We start from the raw sequence: 24,362 nt of genomic DNA on the forward strand, positions 1-24,362 counted from the left end.
AAAGGGCGATAACTTCTTCAGTCACAAGAATTCTCAGAGGCAATCCGCCATGTTATGACAATCGAACTCTACATTAATGGAGGGAATACTCATGCTGATAAATTTACAAATCCTTGAAATGTTTAAGTATTTTTCTTATGAAATCAGAAATAGAAGATGAAACTTTGTAACACAGCATATTGTTTAAGGGAAGCCATGCAAGATTTTGGGCTGCTTACTTGTTTAGGTTGATTCAATTATAGAACTTTACAGCTAGAAGGTCCTGTAGTTCAACTGACTTAATGCAGCTAGCATTTATACAGAGCTTTAAGGCAAATTGCTTTACATAAGTTATCTTATTTGATTTTTACGATAACGTTATGAGGTAGGTGCTATTATTATCCCATTTTGCAGATGGGGAAACTGAAAAATAGTACACTCTACCTTGGAGGGGGAAAATTAGTTTGTGTGTGTGTGTGTGTGTGTGTGTGTGTGTGTGTAGTTTTTTTAGGAAGTAAAGGAATTGGGCATATTTTTGCTTTTCTCTTCTGGACTTAGTGCTCACTCTTTTTCCATGTACTCAAGTTATATGAAAGTAAAACCTATGCTATCATATTTATAGCTCATTTGATGACTACAAATCACTTTAAAAACATCATTTGATCTTCCAAATAGTCCTGGGAAGTAGATACTGCAAGAATTATTACGCTTATTTTATAGAGGCCAATTTCAGTGGGCCGCACACAGAGCATATTCATATTGGCTTCACATTTATTTCAGCTCAGTCTATTAAGTACATTTCCTTATTTGTTTTAGTGACTTTTAATTTTTATATGATCTAGCAGGCCAGTTTCTTTCTGTATATCTAGAAAAAACAAAGCAAAGTAAAATAAAACCCAACCCACAATAGTGTCAGTGTATCAGTAATTTGCATTTTCAAATATTGAGAGAATTTTTTTATATCCAATCTGTTCCCTAAATTAGAAATTATATTCTTCTTGCTTCCCCAAAGCTTTAAGTGGAAGTTAAAGAAAGCAAGAAGGTTGATGGCTGAAACTGAGAGGGCCTTATAAATAGATACAGAGGAATTCCACTGGGGCTTCTGATAGGCATTGGCCCACTAACATGTTTTCCTTTCTTTCAAAGGTTTACCTTGCCTTGTATTGTTCTCTTACTTATTCCTTTTGTCCCAGGGCCAAATGGGTGAATCTGCCAAACTGATCCTCAAGTTTCTAGAGTCATTAGCATAAAATACCTCGGGCCTATCTTACTTGTTAATTATTATGCTTATTAAATGTTTGGAGAATTGAATAATTAAAATTAACAATCATGTGAAATGTTATATGTCATAAAATAAAGTTATATAATAACAGAATGGATTAACTATTAGCCATGTCTTCTAAATATGGTATACTTTGCCTTGGGATTTCATGGGCAACACTCTTTGTGCCAGAATGATGGCCAGTATGCCGGCATTAAAATGTATCTAAACTCAAAGCTTTAGTCGCTTTAATGTAAAAATGCCATTTCTGCTTCTGTGCTGGAAAGTAAAAGTCAGTGATAATTAATCCCTAGCAAATTCAGTGATTTCATATTTAGTAATATAATACCACCATTCTCTTCTTTCTTGTAGGGAAAAGTTTCACGTTGACCATCACCGTCTTCACGAATCCTCCACAAGTAGCCACCTATCACAGAGCCATCAAAATTACTGTGGATGGACCTCGGGAGCCTAGAAGTAAGTTACCTATTCCCTAGGTATTTACCTCATTGGAGGACATGGTCTTAATTTGTGTCCTTAGTAAATATGGTATCACCTTAAAGGAAACAGAAACTTTACCAACATCCAGGGGGTCATAGAGTAAATCAGCCACTTGCACTTAAAGAAATTACATTCTAAATACGCTGGTTCTTCAAACATATTGTGTAAATGGAGGAAATTTTTTGAAACACAGTGATGAATATCAGGAGATAAACCAATGGACTTGGTTTAAGTTATACTAAGAACTTCTTGAAGGGATGGAATGTGTTAGAGAAACTGATCACCAAAAACACCTTGAAATTATACAGAACCCATAATATAACACAGAAGGAGGTAAAACTCATTAGCATAGGTGATTACAGCATATCAGTGATGTTGGTCTATTATTGGTTTCAAAATGTATACTGAGATATTTTAACTGGAGTCTGATGTGCAACATCAGGGAATAAACTTTTCTATGTTGCACTGCACTATTATATCTACTCTGAATTTCTTCTTTTGAATAGAATATAAATAAATGGAAGTTTTTAGAGAAAAGTAACAGAATATAGATGAAGAGAAATGTGTTTATGAAGGAATTTTTAGAACTTGAGTTTGTTTGGTTTGAAAACTAGAAAGCTTAGGACTGACTTCATTCTGAGGAAGAAACCTCAGCTTCAGTCTGAGGATAAAGTGGGCCTTCTCCTTGCCAGCACCAATTCTTGATACCATTCTTTTCTGTCTCTTGAGAAGCTTGCTCCTTTGATTATCCCCCCTCTCCTGAATTTTCAGTTTCTCATTCACTCCTTTCTTCCTAATTGGCTACAAAGATGCCCAGATCCTCCTTATCCTAAACAAACAAACAAACAAAAACAAATGAAAAAACAACCTTCATTACCCAACCATCACCTTTAACTATCATTTTATACTTCCTTTCTTTCACAGTCTAACTAGAAAAAGCCATGTACACCTGTTTCCTTATCTCCCAGTAAATTCTCAACTTCTTACAATCTGGCTTCAATCCCTACAGCTCAACTAAAACTATATCTTCTAAAGTCACTGATGACCTCTTTATGGATAAATTCAAAGGCCTTTGCTTAATCCTAATCCTTTATTTTAATAACTCTAAAACTTTCAGTACTGTTGACTATCCCCTCCCTCTAGTTACTCTTTCTTCCTTGGATTTTTGTGACCTTGCTTTGTCATGGTCTTCTTCCTACACATATAAGCAATCTTTCTCAGTCTCCTTTGCTAGCTTTTCATACTTGTCCATATATGTCGATGTAGCCCAGGGCTCTGACTTGAGCCTTCTTCCCCTCTTTCTTTATACTCTTTCTCCTTGCTCTTATCCACTTTGATGAATTCAGCTATCAGTTCCAACCAGGTGACTTCCATATCTTTATATCCAGCCCCATTATCTCCCTTGATTTCCAGTTCTACATCACCAAGCTCCTATTGGGCATGTTCATCTTAATGCCCCATAAATATCTCACACTCCCCATGTCTAAAACAGAAAGAATTTTCTTTTCCCCTAAACCCATCTATTATGGAAAGCTGGAGAGAGCCAACCTAGGCTCAGATAGGTGGCAAAGTGGATAGAATGCTTGCCTTGCACCATGAAGAGCTGAGTTCATCCTCAGATACTTACTAGTTGTATGACCTTGGGCAAGTCACTTACACTCTGTTTACCTCATTTCCTCAGCTGTAAAATGGGGATAATGATGGCACCCACCTACCTCATAGGATTATTGTGAGAATCAAAAGAGATAATATTTATAAAGGACTTACTACAGGGCTTGGCACATAGCAAGTGCTATGTAAATGCTAGTTATTATTGTTTTAATGGAATGGAGAAAATAACCAGCTTGATGCAACCAAGGTTAAAAATAGGCTTACATAGCTTATAAGGATATAGTTGTCAAGCACAGGGCAAAGATACATGTTAATAATTCATGCTTTGGTTCAGTTGAGGACCAAGATTCCCTCATCTCCCCTTTCCTCTGTGGAGATGATACCAAGATGATGGCAAATATAATGGGATATTCTGCCAGACACCAATGAGTGGTTACTCTCAGTAGGTACTTTTTATATTCTCATGGGGATACTAGTGCAAACATTCTGTTATTCATGAAAAGGAAAAAATCTTTATGTTCTACCTGCTTACATGTTAAGGGTTACTGGACAGCAGTATTCCAAGTTCCTTCATGCCTTAAATTCCCAGCTGTGTGACAGACTAGGCTCTTCCCTCTTTGAAATTCTATCTGTGTTCCTCCCTTGTAATATGTACATGCCTGGCTGTGGCTCATCACATCATCCTTCCTCCAAACTTCCTTTTTTTTTTTTTTTGGTCAAGGATACATCTACTTAAATACATATATGTATATGTATATGTATATATTCTTTTTTGTTTTAAAGATTGCCAGCACTTTTCAGTGACTGACTCTAAAATACTGCAATGTAAACAATAATAATAATAACCATAGTTGATCAAAGCAAATCAGCACATTGATAATTTCTGAAAACATATGCCTCATTCTATGACCCTTGTCCGCCACCTCTATGTCTTAAGTCATGATTGTGAATGGTTCTACAGTGAACACAGTTTAAAGGCATTCAACACAGCTGTATTTTATATTACTATGGTCATTGTATACATTGTTCTCTGGGTTCAACCTACTTGATTCTGCGTCAGCTTAGGTGTTTTTTTTCATTTTTGAATTCTTTATATTTGTTACTTCTTATGATAACATAATATTCTATATTATGTTCAACTATTCTGTAATTGATGGATACTCTTTCTGATTACAGTTCTTTACTACTACTATTAAAAAAGGTGTTGCTATAATTTTTTATATATAGATCATTTCCTCTGTGTTTGATATCCTTAGAGTATACATCTGATATCTTATCATCTTGAAGATTAGTTCAGCTTTGATTCTCAGCACCTCTTCAGCACATTCAGCTACCTCTCTCCTCTTGGAGAGTAGAACAATGAACTCTTCCCAAGGCCTGTCTTTATTGAGTGCTCAGACTTTTCCAGCTAACTTCATTGGTTTCTCATGAATGTCTTGTACCACTCCCTCTCAGGATCGTTCTGGTAGCCCTAGCTTCCTTTTATGTATTGTTAATTAGACTGTAAGCTCCTTGAGGGCAGGAACTGTTCTTTTTCTTACTTGTATCTCCAGCATTTAGCATGATATCTGGCATAGAGTATGTGCTTAATAAGGGTTTATTGACCAATGAGTATTCACTTTTGACTATAGTGGCATTTCTGGGTTAAACTTATTTTAGCCTAATTAAGTCTATTTTAGTCTACTAAGTCTAAAGTTAGACTTATTTTAGTCTAATAGTCTAAAATTAATTTAGTCCTATTAGTCTAAAATTGTTTCCAGAAAGGCTGGACCAATTAACTCTTGCTTTTCTTCTCATAGATCATCCAATGTTTACCATTTCAGCTTTTGTCATCTTTGCTATTCTAATAGAGTGAGGTAAAAATTTAGATTTGTTTTAATTTGCAGTTCTCTTCTTATTGGTTATTGGAGCATTCTTTCATGTATGTTGATATCCTGATTAGTTACTCTAGGTAAATGCAAATTATTATGAGATTATTAATTAAACTGCTCTCTATCTGCCAAGACCAAATGAGAAGAAACATGTAAGTTGGAGCAAGAAAGATTTTTATTAAAAATAGGAAAGAGCTCTATGCCTATGATAATGTTTAAACACGAACAGAGGCTATGAAAAGAAATTACTGAATCTTTTTCCATAGAAATATATTAGTCACATTGTTTAATTTTCAAAAAGATAATCCTGTTGGTCTAATTTTTTTTTAAATCAATCAACCAAAGGACAAAGTAAGATTACTACTTAATAGGCTGTAAACAAGTTTTTTGTACCTCTTCTTATTTTAGAATTCATCATAACAATAGATGTATGAAAGACTTAAAACAAATGGTAATTAGCTCAACTATAGGGCATTTTCACAGAGTCTTTCTTGTCAAATAATATTTGGGGGCAGGTCAATTTCCTTCTTTAAGATAATTCTATACCACTTTAAGATAGTTCTATATTGTTATGCCTTGTTGCAAAAAACCTTAAAAGGTGTAAAATACATGTATTTGTAAAGCACTTGGCACACTTCCTGGTACATAATAGATACTACACTAATGCTTATTCTCTTTCCCTACTGATCATTTTAAAATAATTGACTTGTTATTTGTAGTATAATATTTACTCCAATATAGAAAATATTTCTTGTATAAAACTTTAACTGATTTTTGGGGAAAACACATAGATAGAAGGAATTTTATACATAAGGATGTTTCATGCATAGAAATCTAAAGAATCTATTTGTTAGTATGTATGGAGACCATTAATTAGTGAAATACATTATTAACACATTAAAAGAGACTTTCCTTTAACTTGAAAATTTTGGCCCATGACAGTGATATGGTAAATACCATTCCCTCACCCCTTTTATTATTGTTTCTAGCTTTATGGATGAAGCTGAATAGTTGAATGTTTAAGGGGTTTTTTTTTCTCCTCAGTAATGAAAAAAACAGTAATCATAATTTCATGTGCCTGGAATTTGGTTTGGCCATATTGTGTGGAAATAATAAAATAGACACATAAATGCCTACATATATTTCTTTCACTGAACCATTTGAATGGTTCAGTTGCACTCGAATATGGTCTTTGACTTTTAAAAAATAAAAAAAGGACCATTGTCCCCAATTGACCCATCTGGGCATTTCTCCTAGTGAGCTGGATTGGGGCAGTCCATCCGATGTCATAACTCATCATCTGTTTAGTCAGGTATCCATAACATGTAGAACATTGAGATACCTAATTAAAAATTCAAAAGGTTAATAAAGCAAATATTGACTATTTCTGGGACAAATTCTGCCCTCAGGTTAAAACAGTCCTTCACAATGGTTATGTTGTGCCTGAAATTTTTAGATTCATAATTCCTGACAGTGAGGTCAAAATTATAATTTATAAACTCTGGAGAATGCTGCCTGCTTAGGCCACTAGTCTTGAATACAACTTTTATTTAAATTTTACATGCATTTATTATCTGCCTCTCTCATTTTCCCTTCCCCTAAATTGAACAATTTAAAAAAAAACAAAATATGAATAGTCCAGCAAAACAAGTTCCCACATTGGCCATCTGCAAATATATATGTCTCACTCTTCCATTTAAGTTTATCACCTGCCTGACCAGAGGTGAGTAGGGGAGGGTCACAATTTTTTAAAATCTTCAATTTGACAGACCTCAAGGCCTTTTAAAAAATATTTTCTCAAGAATATACTGTACTACTAATCTTTCTTTTTGTTTGTTTTATATATGTAGATTCCTGAGCTGTCTTATAAACCTAAGTAAAATAAGACAAAAGAAATAGAACTTATTGATTGCACTCAGTTTTGAATGATCTTCTGATTTTTAAGTGTTCATTATTGGAACATCTTTGTGCTAAAATTTCTATATTTTGAGTTAGAGATGTTCTCAGCCTCTCAGTAGTTAATCAGTAGGACAAAATAATTCTAATTTGGTTTGCTCCTCAAAAGAAAGTACTTATGGATTTGAAAAATGTTGCATTTGCAATGACAGTACTTATCTACCTCATGCAAAGGCATCTGGGTTGTGCCTATCTCAGCTGACTAGTTAATGAAATCGAACCAAAGCAGGTGAAATGTATCAATCACCTACTTCTCACCAGAGCAGGGCATACTCTACAAAACTATCTTTATGCCTTTACTGATAGAGATTTTGGCTAAGCTATATAATTTTATTGTTAGGAAATAGTAAAGATTATGATAATAATAACACAATAATAACAGCAGAGGAGGGGTCTAGTTACATTAGTGGGAAACATGAGGCCTTGAGGTCACATGTGGCCTTCTAAGTCCTTGGGTGTGGCCAAGGAGTCCAACTTTTACAAAACAATTCCTTTCAGTAAGGGGATTTGTTCTGTGAAGTTTGGATTCAGTCAAAGGGCCACACTTCAGGGCCTTCTAGGCCATATGTGGGACCTGCCCTCAAGGAGCTTATATTTGAGTTGGGAGACAGTATGTACATAAACAAGTACATACAAGATATATAAGATTGGAGATAACCTTAGAGAGGGGTGGAAAAAGCAGTTTCAGTTGAGTGATAAGGTTACGTGGCAGTCTGAAGAGGATTTAAGAAGAGTGAGTGGGGCAGCTAGGTGGCACAGAGGATAGGGCACCGGCCCTGAAGTCAGGAGGACCTGAGTTCAGATCTGGCCCCAGACCAAACACTTGACACTTACTAGCTGTGCAACCCTGGGCAAGTCACTTAACCCCAATTGCCAAAAAAAAAAAAGAGTGAGAAGGAGGAAGAGGAGGCACTGAAAATAGATGATTCTCAAGGAAGTTAGGTGAATGGGGGAAGACAGAAATAGGACAATAGCTCCTTGAGGGAAGGGATTGTTTTTATATTTCTTTGTATCCCCAGTACTTAACACCTGGCTCATAGTAAGTGCTGAATAAATTTCTGTTGATTGACTGATTCAGAGCTATAGATCTATGAGGATATTTCTGTGAACCACAATATCTTCAAGTGTAATAAGGTTGCTTTATTGTACTTAAGATTTCCTTCAAATATATGTTTCATTTTCCTGGGAACTTATATTTTAATTAGATTTGAATATCATTTAAAGTGGATACATAAAATTTTATAAGTAAATTTGCAATGTACTAATAAGGAAGCATAGATTATTATCCCCAATACAATTACTGAGAAACACAAAAGAAAAAGCCAAATAAGACAAGTGTTGGGCTAGAAAAAAATCACATTTTTTTCTGATTATGAATTTGCTGAATTCATAGCACCAGTGCCAACATTTAGACTTTTAAATTTACTGTCTCTTTTTCTTGCATAAGTAACTCCCTTCTGATCAAATATTTCCTTAAAATTTTTACTATACTTCCTACATATCAATTATCAAAGATTATAAAGGCATAATGATATATTCACTGTGTGTCTCCATATCACTTTTTAGGTCATCTGCAATTTTGACTTTCTAAAATATAGTATTCACAAAATACTTTAAAAATCTAGAGAAAGGTTTCCAGTATTTTGGAATTCTCCCTTTATGGAAAATTTTTAGGACACAGATAAACATTGTTCAAGTTGAAAGGAGGAGATGTATTGTGATCTGAACCACGGAAAGGAAACATCACATCAATGAAATCATAAATCCATAAAGAGTCAATGTATATACTTAATAGGCAAAAACAGGAATGCAAAAATATATATTTATGTATGTATACACATACACATAGCTTGGCCAATTACCTCCTTGGGTTTTCCATCCTAAAGCCCATGCACTTTCCTTGGAGAGTTAGCATGGCAAAGTATACACTGGTCTTGGAATCAAGAAGATCTGGGTTTAAGAAGCAATTTATCCATTTACTAGAAAAATCACTTAACCTCTGTGTCTCAGTTTCCTCATCTATAAAAGGAGTCTGTTGGACTTGAAATCCTTCTCTTCTAGTCCTAAATCTGTAATCTTATGATATGTCTTTGGGATTATTATATTTTCCCCCTATGTTATCTTTTTGCTTCTTTCATACGAACTTGGAGTTGAAAAGAAATGTAACAGTCATCTAATTCAACCCCCTCCCTACTTAAAACATCCCTGACAAGTAGTAATCCAGCTTTCTTTCTTTTTGTTTCTTTTCTTTTTTGCACCTTCTGTCTATAATTTCTTTTCTCTACTTGTGCCTTTTTACCTGAAGGAATTTCATTATTATCATTATTATCATGGTGTCATTTGACTTCTATTTTCTTTGCGTTTTCTTGCATTCTTAGTTGACCATAGAGTTTATTGCTCAGCCTATTTGAGGGGCCCATTATCTAGGCATAGACCTGGTCTGGAAACAAGCTTAGGCAAGGTTATTTCTGGCCAGCCAACTCCACTTGTGCAAAGCTCCTAAATTCAAGACTTTGAATTGTAACTATTTATATTAGTTCTATGTGTATAAATAGTACATGTCCAACGTATAGTCATCCTATTTGCATAGATACATGCCCTGACACATGTAAAGCAATTACGGTCAGCACTTTATAGTGTCATGAATATTACTACTATTATGCTTCTATGCTTTCATTATGGATTGATTTTTTTTAAAAATCATAATATATTCACTTTTCATTTTTTAATTTTCAAAGGAATTTTGATTCAAGTGTTTCCCCCCTTGACACTACTAAGCAAATCTGTCAGTATTAACCTGATCAAGAGTTATACATCTTTTTTTTTTAATGGCAAGGAAGCTCAGAATAAATAAATGGCCTTTACATTAGGTATTTTTGTAGCCATTTGACCCAGTTTGAAATGTCTAATACCTTTGTCTTTTCTATGTTCATCTCTCTACACACATATGTGCTTATGTAGATGTTTATTTGTGAATAGAGTTCTTCCTGAGAGGCCATGGTAACCTTCATGGTGGGCCTCAAAGTCATGAAGACATTGCTTCAGGTTGTGGTTCTGACATATATTAGCTGTGTTAACGAAAGCAAATAACTTAGCCACTCATTGCAACTTTATAAGACTATAAATGACACCCATGATGAGTTACAGAGGAATTACAGGTCTACTTTGGTAGAGATTTCTGTACCGGAAGTTCCTTATATAGATGAAATCACATGCTCTGAAGCCACCATACCTGATAACTTTTAATTCATCCCAATATTTTTATTTCTGTTTTACTAATTCCTTTTTATCGTAATTTTGTAGAAATGGGAGTGAAGAGACACATAATACAATTTAATCCAATATTGTTAAGATATGAATCTGTACTGAACTGGTATATTGAGAATGCCAAAATTCAATGTAATTTGAAGTTCTCTATCAATGTGTATGGACTGTAAGTGGCATCTTTTGCAGGTTGAAATCCAGCTTTATTATATATACACACATATGTATGTGTGCTTGCATATATATACATATATACATGTGTATATGCATACATATATATATATATACACACACACACACATACACACATATACACACATATACATATAACTATTCGATCAAAGACAAGATAGAAACATTTTGGTCCTGAGAGCAAAAGCTCTCCCATACCTTGTAAACTTGATAAATTGCATTAATCTACTAAGTCCCTAGACCTCTATAAAGTAAGTTAATGGTAATGCATTAGTTTGGGACATCCATGAACTTCATATACTTGGGTTCCATTAAGTACAAAATTGATTAAAAGCCAGAATGGTTTTTTTTCCAAATCTTTCAGTTTGTTTCTCTGACTGAAATAATTTTAAATGCCATTATTTCTCCTCTACCACCTTTAACTATTCAAATCTTTAATGATTTAAGCATGGTAAAAAAAATGTAAAAGACTTTTAGTTTACTATCACATGGAAGTCATAGGTTAACATTATGGATATACTCTTAAGATGAGCATACAAAGCCATTAACTATTTCCTTTTTGGTTTACTCATTACCAGATTGATTTATTTCCCATTAATTGAACTTGATGATATTAACAAGTTATTTATCCTTAGACAGCTGAGAAATAATCATGTAATTTTTATTACATTTCATTACAAAATTCTTTGAGATGACCTAAAATAAATTGAATGAGCCTTATCCTATAGACCTTTCTTAGGCAAAACAGTTGTAATTTTCCTCAAATGGTGTAGTTTTCCCAAAACTGGGAGTGGGAGCCAGATTAGTTTCATTGGCAGGGAATTTAAAAAAAAAAACTTTTCTGGAAGAATGGGCCCTAAGGTAAGAGTAGAATAACAGCTTTATTTCATGCTTCTTACAAATTGCTAAACCCAAGTAGAGGACTTTTTAAAATAGATTTTGACAAATTTGTTCATCATACAAATAAAGCAGTTAGTTCCTTTTTAAATTGAACACCAGCTACTTTAGCTTTGGTCTTACACTGCCCTGATGACAAGAGATCCTTTATTTAAGCAAATATGGATTTAATCATCATGTAGCTCTGTGTGTGTGTGTGTGTGTATGTGTGTGTGTGTAAAGAAAAAAATATGGTGCATACAAAATCTTGAAAAAAAAAAGTCTTTCCCCAGAAAAGAAAGATTGTTCTGTTGGAGGTGGTTTTGTTACATGGGCCAGACTTTTGGAATTTATCAGGAAAGAGCTCTGAAGGGAAATTGGAAGCACTTAAGTTACTACCCACTGATTCTCATTTTTTTTCAGAAATTTTGCCACTTTGCCCTCAAAAAGAACCTCTCCATGTTCTCCTTAGTTTATTGTATTCCATTTTTGAAAATTGAAATTGAAGAGAAACACAGTATTAAACAAATGATTATCTGTACTAAATTGTATCTTATTTTTGAGTACTTTATTAAAACCCATTTAACTTCATGGTGTTTCCTGCACCTTACACTACCTTCCAATTCCATGTTTTACCTTTCCTTTCATTATAATGCTAACATAATCAGAAAGCTGTAAAAATTCTGCAAGACATGTGAGATATCCTCAGAGCTTACAAAATCCTTCTTCCTTTTTTTCTTCTCCATTGCTTTTTACTTAATATGCTTGTTTCCTCTAAGTTCTATATTAAATTTCACATTATCAAAATGTTGGGCCATTTAAGTGGTGCAGTAGCTAGAGCACGTGACCTGGAGTCAGAAAGACTCATCTTCCTGAGTTCAAGTCTGACCTGAGACACTTACTAGCTGTGTGACCCTTCACCCTGTTTGCCTTAGTTTCCTCATCTGTAAAATGAGCTGGAGAAGGAAATGGCAAACCACTTCAGTATCTTTGCCAAAAAAAAAAATGGGGCCACGAAGAGTGGGACAAGTAAAAAATGACTGAACAACAAATCAAAATGTAGCCTCAGTGCCATTTTCCCAAATTGGATCAGAAGTTGCAGCTTCTTTTAAGTAGGCATATTTTTAAAAAATGCTAGAAGCTATCTTGTTTTGCTTTGTTCATTTGTTGACATGCTTCTATGAAAAGGTTGTTGGAAAATGAGTTCTGTTCCATAAGTGATTTGGACTTCTGACTTTTCCCTATCATCCACAGCTATAAATTAAATAAATAACTGAATGTGGGTCTGGGTAGGGGAGAGGAACTTCCATATATGTGCTTTAAGGGATAATCTATTCTCATATAGATGCTGTGCTTTATCGTTGAAATTTAAAACTCAAGAGAATGTTATGCCTTGAGCAAGGGAGAGGCAGCATTCTATGACTGGAAGACAGTAGAAGGGCCAGGGCTTGGAGCCTTGGCTTGGCCCCTGCCTAACCGAACAACCAAAAGCAAATCACTTCACCTCTTGGGTCTCAGTTCCCTTGCCCACATGATATAGATCTCGAAGCTCTCTTATTTCTGGAGTTCAGCGATTCTACAAGTTAATGGCACAGAAAAGTCCTATGTCACTAAATTAGATAGATTGCACTTTAGTCAGCCTGCTAACACACAAAACACAATCAGCCCAAAGTGAGAAGTCAGGAAAAGAGGCTAAGAGAGGGAAACAATGTACACACCTGCCTACTGTGCAAAATAAAAAATGTGTGAGTTTTACTCTAGAGTAATAGAATAGGAGCAAAGATATCATATTAACATATCTCCGAGATATTGGCAACCTGCAAAAAAGGGCACAAAGCAAGACATCCACAAACCCACAAAGTTTAGGGGGGGAAACCCTGCATAAACCTACACATACAGCTAATTTCTTGGTACTGTTCAGTCAGAAACCTTTATGCTACATTATAACTTAAGTTACACACCAACCCAAACTATTTTTACTATTATAGATGTGGCATTGATTTAATTGTTAAGCATTCTGAAAGCTTCTGTCTCCCTCTTCCTACACACAGTATTATGGGCTGTTCTTCGTTACCTGCTCTACCTATCTTCACAATCTAGCCACAAAGAGTTTTGGTTGACCACATCACTTCCCTATTGAAAGTTAATACTGTTTGACTCATTCTGTGTTACTAACCTGGAGCCAAAGAAAACAAGCCAAAGAATAACCTGCTTGTATGTAGTTTGGAAAGTTCTCAGAGGCCCTGCTTTCAAAATACTATACAGTAGCTTTACTATATCTCTCCGCTGCAGCTGCAAAGAAAATGAAGGAAGCAGAGGGTGGGGAAGATTGAGGGAGGAGGGAATGGGGAGAAGAGAAGACTGGGCATAACCTCTAAAAATTTATGAGCTTTCACTGAACTGAGGTTCTACTTGTACGCATCAGAGTATTCATACAGAGGGGAGACTGTTTAAGAAGTTGAAAGTGAGAAAAAAGTTCAAAACATTTCACTGAAAAGTCAACTCTCTGGCTGCTTTCATAGTATAGCATTGCTGTGCAAAGCTGTTATGAGTTAACTAGCGTACTGGAGGAAAAATACTTGAAAAAAGGGAGAATGTACCCTTTTTGTTTTCAAAGGGGTTAAGGATCAGGGAGGGTAGATGTTGTTGGGGATCAAAGGGTGAACTGTTCAGATCCTTGAGATGTATGCTCTCCCTTTCATTACTAATGCAGGTGTAGTAGAAAGGAGAATTAGGGATACCCTTATGTCCCAGAAGAAACATGAAACTTCTATCACAAGGTCATCAGGCAGTTTTTTTTTTTTTCACTAATCTATGGCTCTTAATATCCCAGGGTGAAATAAGTGACTTGTATTGGTCCATTAGTTAATGGCAAGTGTCCCCATTATGGAAAACCCCTTTCAAGTTGTTGTTAGGTGCCAAGTATCATTGGCAACCACCGTTGAGCATAAAAATGAGCTTTTCACATTTACAAAATTATTTTTAGAATGACAAGTATAATGCTTCTTTCCTGGATGATGGAGAAGAAGGTTTGAAAGACTGTTCTTAAAACACATGCACAGTCATTCAACTCACTCAAACCACAAGCACCCCAGATTATTTTTTATAAACCTACATTCAAAAGAAGTGATTTTGAAGGCATTGGACTCTTGCTGTAGCTAAGGTCCTGGGTTGGGGTTGCCATCATGTCCCCATTTTGCAGAATAAGAGAATGAGGTTCAGAGCGATGAAGTATCACTGCTAGTAACTGTCAGAACTGTTAGAATGAAACACAGGTTTTCTGATTCCAAGACAAGTGTTCTTTCCACTACACAGCCACCTTGGGTTGGGATGATTGAGGTTTGTTTGTTTGGGTCTTTTTTTTTTTTGGATTGGATGTGATTGGCAAAGGTAGCTAGATCTGACTCTGACTGGATCTTTTCCAATATTTTTGATAGCAGACATGGTAGTTTAAACTGGATGAAGCTTGAGGCTTTATGAATTACTTTAATGTCTCCTTTAAGCCTCTTCCCTGCTGCTGTCTTACCAAAATTGTTGGGTCTCAATGTACTAATATGCCATATTGCTGTGACATATCATATGAAAAGTCATGCAAAATGAGCAAACCATTCACAGGCTCCATAAGTTAAAGGCAACAGCCCCAGTAGCATTTCTAAATTAGTGAATTAAAACACAGCAATGTTCATAAGTCAGCTGTAGGAGAGAAGCTTAAGTGAGAGGTAAGGACTTCAGGAACCCTCAAGTTTCATTCAGTCTGGGACTCAGGTCAAACACAAAGATTAGAATGTTCCCAGTCAGCAATGGAGCTATTCACCTATGCCAATCGCATCCAACCCAGACTCATCAAACTCAAATATCCCAAACCAGGTCTCAAAGCAGTGTTTAAGAAGCTGAACAGAGGCAATTGTCCCCTATCCCTTCTTTTTTTTATTTTTTAAAAATCTATTTCTTAAGAGAAACCATGACACAGTGAAAAGAGCATACAGAAAACCCAGGTTAAATTCAGCCTCTGTAGCTATAAGGGCTTTGGCCATGATACTTCACCAACTGGGTCTCAGTTTTTTCATTTCTAAATAAGAGAAGTTGGGATTAATGATCTCTAAGCTTTCTTCCATTTCTAAATCTTTTGAAAGTAAAGACTGACCATTCTTAGTGAAATATAAATACCAGGAAATCAAGCAACTCTGTTCTCTCTCTCTCTCTCTCTCTCTCTCTCTCTCTCTCTCTCTCTCTCTCTCTCTCTCTCTCTATCTCTCTATCTATCTCTCTCTCTCTTTCTCTCACCTCTCCTTCTTCCTCTTCCTCTTCCTCTCACACATATATATGTGTATATATAATATATATATACATGTATATATAATATATATGTGTGTGTGTATATATATATACATATATATATATATACACACATATATACATGTATATATGTCTATTAAGGACCTAGTATAGTACAAAACATTGTCATAGCCAAGTAATCAAAAAGGTAGATACACAAATTATGTGGATATGTTCCCTGCCCTCATGGAGTTTACAGTCTCATAAGGGGATATGACACAATATTTACAGTACAAAATAATCTATAAGTTCATTGGAGAGCTTGAAACAAACAAAAAACCAAAATAAAACAAAATCTATTCTTGGTTCTACAAGAAAAAGGAAGAACCAGGAGAAGCTTTATGGAGGAGATACTATTTTAGTTGAATTTTAGAAGATTCATAGCATTTTACCAGACATTGATAGGAAATAACATAAGCCAAGTTATAGTCATGGAATGCAAAGTATACACTGAAGCCTGGAGCATGTACTATCTTGAAGGGACTAAGATGAAGCTAGAAAGGCATGATAGGGCCAGATCATGGAAGATGTAGAATGCCAGACTAAAGAGTTTGAACTTTCTTTGTAAACCACAGAGAGTTATAAAAGAGATTAAGCAGAGGATGGAAGTGGCCAGATCTCTGCATAAAGAAGACTGATCTGCCTGTAATATGAAGGATATATTGGGGGAGGGGAGATAGTGAAGGTGGAAAAACTGGTTGGAAGGCTATTGTAGTTGTCCAGGTGGCTAGTAATGAGAGCCTCATGAGTTGGCAGTGGTATTAGAAAGGAAGAGATGAGATCAACCGTGTTAGGTGAAGGAGGAGTCAAAAATAACATCCATATTTCAGACATGGAAGATTAAGTGGTGGTGTCACTGAGAGAAACAGCAAAATTAAGGAAGAGCAAGTTTTGGGAAAGATCATTAGTAAGCTTGGTTTTGGACATATTGAGTTTGTAGGGCCAGCAAAACATCTTGGTGGTGATGCCCCAGAGGAATTGGAGGTGGGAAATATAGAGTTAAGGACTAGAGAAATAGACTTGGGAGTTATCTGTGTGGAGGTAATAATTGAAGTCATGGAATAAGATAAGGAATAGATATTCTCTCTCTCTCTCTCTCTCTCTCTCTCTCTCTCTCTCTCTCTCTCTGTCTCTCTCTCTCTCTCTCTCTCATACACACACACACACACACACACACACACTGTCTCTCTGTCTCTGTCCCTATCTCCCTCCCTTCTCTTATACACACACATATATTCCTATGTCTGTATGTGTGTGTGTGTGTGTGTGTGTGTGAGAGAGAGAGAGAGACAGACAGACAGACAGACAGGCAGAAAGAGAGACAGAGAGAGAGAGAGAGAGAGAGACAACAGTAAGTATGGTACTAGCACTCTTTGTAGGCCTCCTTGTTGCTCCTCGAATGACATACTTCATTTCTCAACTGTGGGCAATTTTTTTGGCTGTCCCCTGTGCCTGGAATGCTCTCCCTCCTTATCTCTGTCTCCTGGCTTTCCTGGCTTCCCATCTTCTACAAGAGTCATTTCCCAAGCCCCCTTAATTCTGGTGCCTTCCTTCTTTTAGTTATTTCCTATTTTTCTTGTATACAACTTGTTTGTACATATTCATTTCTTGTCTTCCCTATTAGATTGTGCCTACCATGATGGCAAGGACTCTTTTGTCCCTTTTTGTATCCCCAGAGCTTAAGCACAGTGTACGACTCATAGCAGGTGCTTAAAAAATGCTTATTGAGTAACTCATTCACTCTAGTAGAGTGAGAACTTCAATCCAAAGGAGTAGCATTCAGATCTTGACTCCTACACTTACCAGCTGTATCTACCTGGCCACTGACCTTTGGTTTCCTTAACTAGTTTCCACCCGACAGTGAGATGAAAGCACTTTGTAAATGTTAAAATGATATAGAAATTGAAATACTCTTATTATCAGATATATGCCTAATTCTTGGGCAGAGGGGACTCTAAGTTCTCAAAAGTTATGCCAGCATGAGAACAGTTCTGATAATGAAATAGGAGAAATTTGTATAGCCTAGTTCCTCCCAATATCTAGTTTAAAAATGCCTAGAAAAATGCACCAGAATGAGTCTTGAATGAGAAATCCAAGGAAAAGTCACTCATCTCTCCAGCCCACATAGGCATGTTGAGACAAAGGTTTGTGGTTGGGCAGTAGAGAAAAAGGGTCTGTCCAGGAAGATACCAATATGTTTGAAGCCTTTCTGCTCTGCGACTGAAATGAGATCTCTGTTTGTGTGCTAGGGCAAGAAGTCGAGGATCCAACATGGAGGGAACTAACAATATGCAGGCAGCAGAAATAGAAACTAACTTAAGCTTTGTTCCTCATACTTCAGAGCTGGGTCACAGAGGTATACTTAAGTTGGTAGATGAGGGCAAGGAGTGATCATAGGCCTGAGGCTATGTACCCAGCAAGCATCAGGAACAGAAGCAGAGAGTGGCCCTGTGGCTTTGATGCTTGGGCTGGAACTAGGTCTCAGTTCTGGCCCCAATCCCTGTCTGAAAACTGTAGCAGAGTAAGTGGGGCAGATAGCTTAGACCAAGGGAGTCTACATTTCTTCTGCTTTGAAGTTGCATAGCTTTTTAGCTATCCAGTGGTGGATGGGGAAAGCAGAAATATGCTGGAGCTCCAACATAGTGTTAGACCACAGTTATTTTGCCCAGACCCAAAACCAGGTCAGAAGTTTGCAAAGCTCAAACCAGGAAGGCAGTAATCAGACTTTGCCTTGGATCAGACCTCTTTAAAGGCACTGAAAGGTTGCAGGGCCTCAGCCTGAGATGCCCCTGAGATCCTTGAAGTATATAATACCAAATACCTAGAAAATTCAGCAGCAAAATCCAAACAAGACCAAGCGTAGTCCAGCCATTCGTTCCAGAAATGCATGGAGTTTGGCCATAATGTAAAATCTGAAGTCAGAAATTAGGTAAAAAAAAATCCCATCATAAAAGCTATTATTGTGACAAGGATGCTTGAGGTACAAATGCATAAGAGAATGACTCCAAAACATCTTCAAACAAAACCTCAAAGAAAACCACAGATTGGGCACAAGTTAAAATAGAATTACCCAAAAAACTGAAGCGTGAGGGGTTTTTTAAGAGTTAAAAATATTATAAATGAAAGTAGAGTACTAGAAGAAAGTATTAGAAAAGAATTGAGAGATACAATGAAAAGATTTGGAGAGAGAATTAAAAACTTAGCCAAAAAAAAAAGACATATAAAACTTGACCCAAGAAATATGCTACTTGAAAATCAGAATTGACAAAATAGAAATTACTTACTCTGAGACAGCAAAAATACTTTTTAGTAGTCAAAATACTGAAAAATAGAATATATATATATATATATATATTATATATATATATATATTATATTATATATATATATATATATATATATATATAAAGCAACTAGAAAATAGAGCAAAGGGAGATAATTTAAGAATCAGCCAGTCAACTAGCATTTATTAAGCATCTAGTGTGTATCAGGTACTCACTGAACTACTTGATAGACATGATAAAAACAAAAGTACTTAAACATAATATTTTAAGTAATCCAAGTTGGGAGAGGGGAACCATGGCTATGTCTTTTAGAACCAGAGGACAAAATGAAAATAGAAAAAATTTCAAAAATCAAAACTCTCATGACATCATAGTAAAAATCCAGAGCTTCCAGGTTAAAGAAAAATGCTGCAAATAGCCAAAAAGAAAGAATTCAAGTATCAAGGAGTCATAGTCAGGATCACAGGAGATTTATCAGACAATACTATACGGGAGGGGAGGACTCGAAATGTGACGTTCCAGAGGGCCAAAGATATAGACTTACAAACAAGAATAAGTTACTCAACCAAACTGAGTATAATCCTACAAGGTGGAAAAAAAACGGGCTTTTAATGAAATAGATGAAATTCAAGCATTGTTGATGAAAAGGTCAGACCTGAGTAGAAATCTTTCTATATAAGCATAGGAATCAAGAGAAAAATTAAAAGATAAATATGAGCAAACCATCATAAAGGACTAAATAAACATGAAGTGTTGTCATCTAATAGGAGGAGTTCCCTGGGACCAGATAGATTTACAAGCAAATTCTATAAAACATTCAAAGAAAAATTAATTCCAATATTTAATAATCTGTTTGAAAAAATCCCTCCTATGGTACCAACATGGACTCACTATCACCTCTGCTATTTGATGTAGTACTCAAACTAGTTAGCTGTATAAGTAAGACAAAATAAAGAAATAGAGAATAATAATAAAGGGGAAATAAAATTATGACTTTCTTCAGATTATTTAGAGAATTAACTAAAAATTAACTGAGATAATAACATCAGCAAAATTGCAGGCTATAAAAGAAACCCATGTAAATCATCAGAATTTTTTATATTACCAATAAAACCCAGCAAGAAAAAGCAGAAGAGAAATTCCATTTAAAATAACAAAACATGTACAAAATACATGGGAGCCAAGATAGATACAGGAACTATATGAATACAACTACAAAATAACATTTACATAAAGACCAACCTAAATAATCAGAGAATATTAATTGTTCTTGGGTATGCTGAGCCAACATAATAAAAAGGATACTACTTCCTAAATTAATTTACTTATTAAGTGCCATGCTAATCAAACTACCAATGTATTACTTTATGAAACTGGAAAAAATAATAACTAAATTTATTTGGAAAAACAGGTAGTGGTCAAAGTTCTCAAGGAAACAATGGGGGGAAAATGTGAGAGAAAATTGGGGCTAAGCAGTACCAGATCTCAGACTATACTAGGAAACAATAATCATCAAAGTGATTGTTACTGGTTAAGAAAAAAGAGGTAACTAATTGAAATAAATTAGGTGTGCAAAATGCAAAAGCATATGAATACAGTAGCCTGATGTTTATAAAATCTAAATACCCCATCTACCAGGGCAAGAGCTTACTGTTTGACAAAAGCTCTTGGGAAAGCAGTCTTGCAGAAACTATGCGTAGATCAAAATCTCACATTATATACCAAGATAAGTTCCAAATGGGTCCATGACAGAGACATAATGGTGACATAATAAATAATTTAGAGGAGCCAGGATAAAATTTACCTTTCAGATCTCCAGATATGGAAAGAATTGGTGATCAAAAAAGATAAGAGAGACCAGGGGGGCAAAATGGACTATTTTGATTACATATTTTTTTAAATGACACAAATAAAAGTAATGTTTTAAAATTAGAAGGGAAACAGGTAACTGGAAAAAATGTCTTTGAAGAAAGTTTCCCTGATCAAGGTCTCATTTCTATCATACATATAGGGACCTTATTCAAATGTATAAGAATAAGATTGATTCCTCAAATGATAAATGGTCAAAGGATATGAACAGGCAGTTTTCAGTGGAAGAAATCCAGGGTATAATAGCCATTCACCATTAATTAGAGAAATGGAAATAAAAGCAACTCTGAGAATGTACCTCATATGTGTTGGATTGGCAAAACTAACAAAAAAAAAAAGGAAAATGATAAATGCTGGAAGGATTGTGTGAAGACAGGTATAAGAATATACTATTGTTAGAGCCATGAATTTCCAAGCATGATGGAAAGCAATTTACAGCTATACCCCAAAAAGTACTAAATTGTGCATACCCTTTGACATATTAATACCATTACTAGATCTATACTCAAAAGAGGTCAAAGAAAAAGGAAAAGCACCCAAATGTTCAAAAACATTCACAACAACTTTTGGGGGGTTCTAGCAAAAAACTGGAAACTAAGGGGATTCACCTGAATTTGGAAAAGGCTGAATAAATTATGGTATATGAGTATAATGGAATCCTATTGTGGTATAAGAAATAATGGAGACAGTTAACAGATTTATAAACTGATGCAGAGTGAAGTGGGCAAAACCAGTAGAACAATTCTTACAATAACAACAGTATAAAGACAAACAATTTTGAGAATCTTAAGAATTTGAATCAATTCCGTGACCAACCAGGATTCCAGAGAAACAATAAAGCCACCTACCTCCTAACAAAGAGATAATGGTCTCGGGATACAGATTGAGACTTTGGGGGTGGGGGGCAGGGAGGAACATGGCCAATTTGAGAGTTACTTTTTCTTGACTATACATATTTGTTTCAAGGATGTTTTTGTTTTACTTTTTGAATGGGAGGATGGGATGGAGAGAAAATAAATATTTTTGGTTAATTGAAAAATAAATAAATAAAAGAACAGAGTATGTAAGCACAAGACAAGCTTTGGCAGGTCCTATTAGGCTGGAAAGACTTTAAGTACAGGCCTGGCATTGAATCCTATGTCTGTCACCCAAGGACCAGCCAAGCTAAGTTCACAAAGGCTCATCATCGGGTTAGCTGAAGAATGACGAATTTTTCTGCCACAGTAACTATGAGAGACTGGTTACCAAGTAGTAGATGGGAAATTGTGATTGCACAGGTAAAACCAATGAAACCATGGATCCTTGAACTATTGACACACTACTATTGCTGTTGTAGTTATTGTTATTTGATTATGAAGAGGGCCTGGGAGAGAATGTTTGGGTTAATCTTTTTTAAAAGATTTCAATTAGTAGTTCTTTCCTATCTCTCCTCCCCTAAAATACCAAATCAAAGATGTTGATGGAATGATATATCCTCTGCCACTCATGGGAAAATTCCTATGATGCCAAGCCACTGAGCTTTGTTGCTAGGGTTGTTAGATCAATGAATGAATGAATGGGGAAAATATGTATTTTTGTATTGTGTACAAAACACTATATTAAGTGGCAGAGATACAAATAGAAAAAGACAGACCCTACTTGCAAGGAGCTCATGTTTTAATGGACACTATACACGTGGAAGGTAGGTCCTATAGTCCTTAGGGTGCAGTGGCAAATTATATGATAATGATTCTTCTTTAATGTTATTTCCACTAATAAAATCGTATTAGTTTCTGATTTGATAATGCTACGGACTTTGGTGACCAGAATTTTCTTCTCTGGGTCTTCAGTAACTGTGGCTATACCATTTGCAGGAATAATTGCCAGGCCACATCTCAACAGGGGTTATTTCCCAGGATTACAGTGAGGGAACTGGGCTGAAAGCACTCCTACTTCCCAGGCTCTTGGGTTCAGGGTTCTAAATTGTCTCCATCAGAGTTCAATGGAGGATGGTAGTCAAGGTAGTGGTAGTTTGACATATCTGGCACATGCTGCCTCCTTTCTCTCCTTTGGGATGTTTTGCTGTTTCAGCCAGGTTGAGTTGCCTATGCCATATGAAGTATTTACTTGGCAGTTTGTAGGACTGGCTGGCCAATTCTTCACAGGAGTTTCTTTTCAGACTATGGCTATTGGGGCTGAGCCAAAAGCAGGACCATGATCCAGGAGATTGCTACTCCCAGGGCTCCTCTGCCTGTCCATCTGTTGGTTGCAGTTGATCAATATCTATTGCTGGTGGTGATGAGGAACATATGCCTTCACTTATTCTAAAAGGAAAAAAAGTATACATTACCACATAGGCTATGAGAAAAGTATTCTGGTGTTCCCCGGACAAAGATTTCCTCCCTGGCTGGGGGAATTCATTCAACAAATACTTATTTTTAAAAAACTATTTATTAAGTATTTTATTTTTCCCCAATTACACGTAAAACAATTTTTAACATTCATTTTTAAGTTTTGAGTTCCAAATTCTCTCTCTCTTGCTCCCCGCCCCCAGAAGGCAAGTGATTTGATATAGGTTATACATGTATAGTCATGTAAAACCTATTTTGATAGTAGTCATTCAACAAATATTTATTGAGCACCTACTCTGTTCTCCACTGTTCTAGGCATGATGGAGGATACAAATAAGTATGAGGCAGCGTCCTTTCCCTCAAGATCATAATCTAGTTGGGGGACGTGACAACAGTTTAGGAGATGTCCCGAGGCTTCAGGGAAGAGAGAAATCATTGTGGAATGGAATTCAATGGAAACTAAACTAAGGCTTCCAGGATGGCTAGAATTTTGATAGAGTAATGAGTGTGAAGGACATTCTAGGGGTGAAATAAAGGCTAGCTTAGATCCTATTTATAAGTGCAATGAACAAGGGATTTTTGGTCTACTAGTGAAGATGACTTTTGTAAGAAATAATATTTATGTTCTTCTGGGTCAGCTGCCTTAACCCCAAAATATTGGCTATTTACAAAATTGGCGGATTCTGTCAGCTAAATCTCTATGTGAGATCTTTGACTACGTCCCAATGATGAGTGGTATAGAAAGCGTCAGTATTGTTTGAAGGAGATTGGAGACATCCACTTTGAGGACTAAAGCACATTCCTCACAGAATTGTTAGGATGAGATAACTGATGAGAAGCCAGAGCAACTCTGGCAAGAGCAGGGCTGATCCTCAGAAAAATTGTGAGTAGTGAAATTTCATCTCGGGTGCTCCCATCTTCTCCCAAAACCAACACCTTCCAGGGCCCTAAACTGCCTCAAAACCAAGGCAACTCATAGGTATCAAATAGCTTCATATGTCTATTCTGCCACCCACTCCCCATATTAAATTTA

General features: G+C 35.9%; 1 protein-coding gene across 3 annotated transcripts in view; it reads left to right on the top strand.

The window, feature by feature from the left end:
• RUNX1 (RUNX family transcription factor 1) overlaps nt 1–24,362 on the top strand; it is a 339,165-nt gene that overhangs the window by 240,132 nt on the left and 74,671 nt on the right. For all 3 annotated transcript variants that reach the window (XM_020995861.2, XM_020995862.2, XM_020995864.2), the window contains one exon: nt 1,613–1,717. In XM_020995861.2, the coding sequence (XP_020851520.1) occupies nt 1,613–1,717 (105 nt within the window). The remainder of the gene's footprint in view (nt 1–1,612; nt 1,718–24,362) is intronic.

Source organism: Phascolarctos cinereus, unplaced genomic scaffold (genome assembly GCF_003287225.1).
Source record: "Phascolarctos cinereus isolate Bilbo 61053 unplaced genomic scaffold, phaCin_HiC Scaffold_726;HRSCAF=1367, whole genome shotgun sequence".
In the NCBI taxonomy this organism is placed as follows: domain Eukaryota; kingdom Metazoa; phylum Chordata; class Mammalia; order Diprotodontia; family Phascolarctidae; genus Phascolarctos; species Phascolarctos cinereus.